Genomic DNA, 7,667 nt, shown 5'->3' with positions numbered 1-7,667 from the left:
TTAGTTCTCTCGTAGCGAAGGGGGCGGGCCCCAGCGCAGGAAATGCGATGGGGGCGTCCCCATTGCTGCTCGAAAACCGACTCCAGCACCGCCTCTGTCTTATTCTGCATCCTCCCCTTCCTTCTTCGGCTTGACGTCGGACGCCTGCGCAGTACGCTCTGTTCGGCGAACTTCGCCGAACGTACTGCGCATGCGCGAAATTGCGGTGTCGGCACTATGGCTGTGGGCATGCGCAGTACGTTTTGCCAAAGTTCGCCGAACAGAGCGTACTGCGCAGGCATCCGACGTCAAGCCGAAGAAGGAAGGGGAGGATTCAGAAGAAGATAAAGGCGGCGCTGGAGTCGGTTTTCGAGCAGCAATGGGGGACGCCCCCATCGCATTTTCTGCACTGGGGGACGCCCCGATCACTGCGAGAGAACTAATTAGCATACCAGTACAAACCGGTATTTCGAACGAACGGCGCGGTCGAGATCACTTCCAAATGTAGGAGACGAATAGCCTTTCTAAAGGCTATTCCGACGTGTTACCTAGAAAAAAAAGTTTTTTTAATGGTAGAATCCCTTTAAGTTATATGACAATAACTTTGAGATGCTTTAACTTACACAAGTGATTTTGAGATTGTTTTCTTGTGACACATTGTACTTCATGATAGTGGTGAGCAATAATCAATATTTTTGTATTTATTTATTTAAAAAAATAGGAAATTTGATGGAATTTTTTTAAAAAAAATCACAATTTTCGAAATGTGAAATGCTCTGCTATTCAAACAAATAGTCATATCACACAAATACATTATCAAATATTATCTCCCATATCTCTGCTTTATATCGGCATCATCTTTTGATTGTTTTTTAATTTATTTTGGACGTTACAAGGCTTACAAGTGTAACAGTGATTTTCCAGATTTACAAGAAAATTTCCCAAACTAATTTTTTTAAAGACCACTTCAGTTCTGAAGGGGATTATAAAGGTCTACATATTATAAACCCCCAAGAATCACCCCATTTTCAAAACTGCACTTTCCCATTTTGGAAACTACACCCCTCAAAGAATTCATCCAGGGGTATAGTTAGCATTTTGACCCCACAGTCTTTTCACAGATTTTTATTAACATTGGGAGGTATAAATGAAAAATTGCTAAAATGTCACTTTATCCCAAAATGTTTTCATGTTTAAAGGGGTTAAAAGAAAAAAATCTTCCCAGAGTTTGTTACACAATTTCTCCTGAACACGGCAATACCCCATATGTGGTCATAATTAGCTGTATAGGTACATGGCGGGGCTTGGAATGGAAGGAATACTATTTGGGTTTTGGAGGGCAGATTTAGCTGAAATCAATTTCGGGTAGTTTTTGGGTGCCATGTTGCATTTGCAGGGTCCCTAAAGTACCAAAACACTGGAAACCCTCAAACATGACCCCATTTTGGAAACTACACCCCTAAAAGAACATATAAAGGGGTGTAATGAGCAGTTTGGCCCTACAGCCGTTTCACAGATTTTATTAATATTGGTACATGAAAATGAAAAATTAGTTTTTTTCCAATAAATCGTCAATGTATTCCCAATTTTTTTATTTTCACAAGAGGATAATGAGAAAAAGTACCCCAAAGTTTGTTACACAATTTCTCCTGAACACAGAAATGCCCCATATGTGGTTTTAAACTGCTGTATTGGTACATGGTGGGGCTCAGAATGGGAAGAGAGCTATTGGAGGGCAGATGTGGCTGGAATAGTTTTCAGGCGCCATGTTGCATTTGCAGAGCCCCGAAAGTACCAGAACAATGGAAACCCCCAAAAAGTGACCCCATTTTAGAAACTACACCCCTCAAGGAATTTATCAAGGGGTATTATCATTTTGAGCCCAATAGTGCATTTCAGGGTTCTACAATAGTGTAATGGTGTCCAAAAACTAAACCATCTGTGCTCCAAAACCCAAAATAGCGCTCCTTCTCTTCTGTGTCTGGATGTGCCCAAACAGCAGTTTATACCCACATATGACATTACGTCCGTTATCCTGGGTACACCAGTGTCATACATGTGGCATAAACTGCAGTTTGGGTACACAGCAGGGCGCAGAAGGGAAGAGGCGCGACGTGGCTTCTGAAGTGTATATTTAGATGTTTGGTAACTGGTTGCTATGACATGTTTGCAGAACATCTAAAGTATCAGTAAAGTGGATTCGCCAAAGGAGTGACCCCATTTTGTAAACTGTACCCCTCAAAAAATTTATTAGGGGGTATAGTGAGTATTAGTATCCCAGGAGTGAATGCACAGTGGATGGTGAAGAGTAAATACGTAATCTGCGCAGAGTACATTGGGAACACAAAATTCCCTACTATTTCCCCTGTAGCTCCTAACATTAGGTGAAGGGTCACTCTGGGGGTCAGTTCTGGTATATTTTCCCTTGTAAGCTCTAAATCTGGGGTATCCCCTGTTATACGCTTGCAGAGCTTATACATTCCCTTCCTGTCATAGCCAGTTGTGTTCCAAAAGCTGTTGCTTACCTGCTTAACATTTTTTGGAGTCTGTGTTTCTGATGACACAAGCTGGGTACAACATATCGGGCAATGAAATTGAGAATCTATGAAAAAATTGCAATTTTCACTTTTCATTATCAGCTGTGCGTTCCTTTCTGGAAATTAACTGAATGCAACACTCAAGGGTTAAAAATACTTGCTATGTTGCTAGATAATTCTCTTGAGGGGTGAATTTTCCAAAGTGGGGTTCTGTGTCTGTGGGTTCTACTATACTGGCAATTCAAGGGCTCTGCAAAAGGGGAATGATGTCCAAAAACCAAACTGCTCCACAAACCAAAATAGTATTTCTGTGCCTGGCTGTTACCAAACAGCAGTTTACACCCACATATGACATTATGTATGTTATCCTGGGTACACCAGTGTCATACATGTGGAAATAAACTGCTGTTTGGGCACACAGCAGGGCGCAGATGTGAAGGAGAGCTATCCGGCTTTTGCATCTCTGATTTAGATTGTTGCTTTTATGGATGCCATCAGTGGCGTAACTACTGGGGTAGCAGGGGTAGCAGCTGTCACAGGGCCTAGGAGATTAGGAGTCCGGCGACAGCCGCTACCACTGTATTTTTTTCCTTTCTTAATAGGCCGTTACCGGCTGGAGTCACTCCACAAGCCCCACAAGCACTATTATTATACTCTGGGGTCTTTTCAGACCCAAGTACAATGATCGGAGGCCCCGGAAAGTAAGGGAACATAATAAATGTGTTACTTACCTTTCCACGCTCCTGGCAGGCTTCGGGCCTTGTTGTGTGACGACCCTGATGTCACATGACCGGGGCCTGCGTCCTGGGTCATGTGTGTCAGTACGTCATTAAAGATGGCCGACACTACCGAAGACTGCAGCGGAGCCGGAGATAGGTAAGTAACAGTGTTTTTTTTATGTTTGTATCCCCTCGGGTGTGAAAAGACCCCAGAGTATAATACTTGTTCAAGGGAGTTCATCATGGGACATAATACTGTGTGCAGGGGCCAGTATGGGGCATAATACTGTATACTGGGACCACTATGAGGCATAATACTGTGTGCGGGTGTTAGGACTGTGCGGCAACTGCGGCTGGAGGGTGTGGTCAGGCTGTGACTGACAGTCATGTCGACCAATCACCTCCGCCTTGGGCAGCTGGCTTGGCCGAAAGTGGACCACCCGCTGCCCTAATGTCAATTCACAAAGGCACTGCGTGTGCTTAGGCTAGCTAGATAGAAATTTTGTTAGGCAGAATTGTAGTTCAGATAGAACTCTATTTCTTAAAACTTTAATTGGTAGCTGCTTTGGTGTGCCTCAGGAAGCCACTGTGTGCACACTAGCTAATTGTGGGTAGTCTAGCACAGGAGTGCTGTCTAGACTGAGTCCTTGTGCGGCTGCTCTGACCTACACAGGCCGCTGTGATTGTACAGAGCGAACTAGGGTGTGTAGAGGGCTGGCAGTGGCGTCAAACTGTCAGACCCTGTTCACACCAGGGCGCTTCTGTGGTCCAGAGCCCAGCGGGCTCCTTAGGGTTTCATTTTTTTTTTTTTTTTTTTTAATAAACCCAGCAAACCATAACAGCGGGGCCACTATGGGGCATGTGTTTAATCTTGACCCACCGTACACTGGAAGAAGAAGGTGAAGAGGCCGATGCTGATGGAGGCGGCACTGGAGAGAGTTTTCTGGCAGCATTGGGGACGCCCCCCTGCTGTTTGAGCGCTGGGGCCCACCCCCAAGTGCTGCGAGAGAACTCATTTGCATACCAAGAAAAAAACAGGATTTCCGGTGAACGGCGGCACAGAGAAGACAACGAAAGCTAGGAGAAGAATAGCCTTTCTTAAGGCTAATCCGACGTGTTAGTCAGAAAAAAAGCATTTGTATGATAGGATCCCTTTAAATGTTTAAAGGGTTAACAAACTTCCCAAATGCTGTTTTGCAATATTTGAGGGGTGAAGTTTGGAAAACGGGGTGATTCATGGGGGTTTCTAACATATAGGCCTTTATAATCTCCTTCAGAACTGAAGCGGTCCCTAAAAAACTTAGCGATATTCCAGATTTACAAGAAAATTTCCCAAATTGTTACATGTAAGCCTTCTAACATCCAAAATAAATTAAATTATTAAATTTAATTAAATTTAAAATGTATTAAATTACAATTATTAGTTGATGCAATATAAAGCAGAGATGTGGTAGATAATATTAATGTATTTGTGATATGACTATGCTTGAAAAGCAGAGCATTTCACGTTTTGAAAATTGTGGCTTTTTTAATTCAATTTCCTATTTATTTTATAAATAAATACAAAAATATTGATTATTGTTTACCTCTTAACATGAAGTACAATGTGTCATGAAAAAACAATCTCAAAATCACTTGTGTAAGTTATAGCATCACAAAGTTATTGTCATATAAAGTGACGTATCAGTTTTGAAAAACGAGGCCTGGTCCTTAAGGCACATCCATTTATCTTTCAACTTTTCTTGACTGTTTTAAGAAACTTTAAAGAGTTTAGAAACTTTACAAAGTTATAAAACTGAGAAAAGAAGAAACTTTCAAAATAAAAGGATAATCCCAGTGGCAGAAAAATCTCAATAGTAATTTTCAACAGCCATAATCCATATGGCAAAGACAAACATTCAAGAGAATTATGGGATATTTTACTACACATTATAGAGGTTATCTTCACCCTGTATTCCCTATTACAGTATTGTTTCTACTCTTTGTTCTTACATCACCAAATTTATTGGTCCTATATTTTACTATATGAACATTATTTCATTCACCACCACCATTACTGTTAAGTGACTTTTCTACAGAGTTTACATCATCTTCACTTTATTATCTACCTTGGATTCGCAAATTTCTTTACTTTGACCATCTGTCTTCAGAGTGCAGGCCCCCGTCATAAAGAAAAGGTCTGAAGATTTCACGTTTTCCTTCCTAGGTCATGGAACTGTTGAATGATTCATCTTCCAGTAGATTTATTCTCCTTGGCTTGTCCTCCATTCCGTACTTGGAGGTCATTGGCTTCCTTGGCTTCTTGGTGATGTATTTGATAACATGTTTAGCAAACCTTCTATTGATCATTGTGGTGAGAATTAATCCAAAACTCCAGACCCCCATGTACTTTTTTCTTACCAATCTCTCCTTCATTGACATTTGCTTCTCTACCACTGTGGTCCCTAAGATACTGACAAACACATTAACCGAGGACTCAAGCATCTCACTACTAGAATGTGCCGTCCAGATGTGCTTTCATTTGGCTTTTGGGTCTACAGAGTGTTTCATACTTGCCATTATGGCCTACGATAGATTTGCTGCCATCTGTAGACCGCTACACTACAACACCATCATGAGCAGGACGATGTGTATGGGTATGGCCGCTACATCGTGGACCTTGAGCTTCATCAACTCTATTATACGTGTGATCTACACCTTCCAAATGTCCTTCTGCCGTTCACACCAAGTCAACCACTTCTTTTGTGAGGTACCTCCCTTTTTAAAAATATCCTGCAGTGATACTTGGCTCCATGAAGTATCAATGTATATTTTGGCGGGGATCGCAGTTAGTTTATCTTTTTTCTTGACCCTTATTTCCTATATTCATATTCTGTCCACCATCTTCAAGATCAGTTCTGCTGAAGGAAGGTATAGAGCTCTCTCCACATGCGGCTCCCACATCACTGTAGTGACTATCTACTACGGGACCATCATGATTCTCTACTTACGTCCAAAGTCCCATTCCTCTTTGGACATAGACAAATCTATCTCTCTTCTATACTCAGCTGTGACGCCCATGCTTAACCCCATCATCTACAGTGTGAGAAATAAAGATGTCAAGGGCACCATAAGAAGGAACCTACTAAAAGTTATTAAGCCAAAATTATTTTTAGAAAAATATTATAAAGATGGCAGATAGAGTTGGAAAAACAGTGGTCCTTTCTTTTCTCTGCCATAAACTTGCACAAGCCTGCTAATACTGTCACCCAACTCAAGCACCGGTGACTTTTGGTAAACGGACATGTTTTACTTTTTTCTTTAAGGTTTGCTACTAGGGTAAAAGCCTGGAGAACCTTCATTTCAGTGCAGATCCAAGGAGTGAGAGGAAGCGTCTGGGTCTGTCCTGTTGCTCTGAGTCTGGTGAGACTGTTTCATGCTTATTGTTTTGTTTGAGTGGCTGTTAGTAAGTCACAAACAGTGGCGTAACTACCGCCATAGCAGCAGAGGCAGTTGCCACAGGGCCCGAGACATTAGGGGCCCGGTGACAGCCGTTACCACTGCTATCATTATACTCGGGGGGTCTTTTCAGACCCCTGAATATAATGAGTGGTGGACCGGGAGAGGTAAGAAACATAAAAAACACTGTTACTCACCTCTCCACGATCCTGGCCAGACCTCCTTCCTAGTTGCCTGACGTCTCTGACATTACATGAACCTGGCCTGCGTCCCGGGTCATGTGACGTCCGACGTCATTGAAGAAGGACGGCAGCGGAGGCCGACAGCGTAGGACCCGGGGAACAGGTAAGAAACAGTAGTTTTTTATGTTTTTATTCCCCCAGGTCTTCGATTATTATACTCTGGGGTCTGAAAAGAAGTATAATAATTGTTTATGGGTGTTCACAGTGGGACATAATACTGTGTGTAGGGGCCACTATGAGGTATAATACTGTGTGCAAGGGCCACTATGGGGGATAATACTGTGTGAAGGGGTCACTATGGGGGATAATACTGTGTGCAGGGGCCACTATGGGGGATAATACTGTGTGCAGGGGCCACTATGGGGGATAATACTGTATGAAGGGGTCACTGTGGGACATGATACTGTGTGCAGGGCCACTATGGGGGATAATACTGTGTGAAGGGGTCACTGTGGGACATAATACTGTGTGCAGGGGCCAGTATGGGGGATAATACTGTGTGAAGGGGTCATTGTGGGGGATAATACTGTGTGCAGGGCCACTATGGGGGATAATACTGTGTGCAGGGGCTACTATGGGGTATAATACTGTGTGCAGGGGCCACTATGGGGACATAATACTGTGTGAAGGGGCCACTATGGGACATAATAGAGCGCACAGGAATGCGTAGGAGGGAGTCGGTCAAGGTCTTCGGTGTCGGTCGGGGGGGGGGGGACAATTTCAAAAGTTTGCCACGGGGCCCCGCCATTCCT

At 43.0% G+C, this 7,667-nt stretch overlaps 1 protein-coding gene across 1 annotated transcript; it reads left to right on the top strand.

The window, feature by feature from the left end:
* Window positions 1-5,444: 5,444 nt before the first annotated feature.
* Window positions 5,445-6,416, top strand: LOC142214587 (olfactory receptor 5AR1-like). The gene has a single exon (XM_075283530.1). The coding sequence runs from the start codon at window positions 5,445-5,447 to the stop codon at window positions 6,414-6,416; it is 972 nt and encodes a 323-aa protein (XP_075139631.1).
* Window positions 6,417-7,667: the final 1,251 nt, after the last annotated feature.

This window comes from Leptodactylus fuscus, chromosome 7 (genome assembly GCF_031893055.1).
Source record: "Leptodactylus fuscus isolate aLepFus1 chromosome 7, aLepFus1.hap2, whole genome shotgun sequence".
NCBI classification, from domain to species: Eukaryota; Metazoa; Chordata; class Amphibia; order Anura; family Leptodactylidae; genus Leptodactylus; species Leptodactylus fuscus.
The sequence above is the reverse complement of the archived record's forward strand: the minus strand, read 5'-3'. Positions and strand labels throughout refer to the sequence as shown.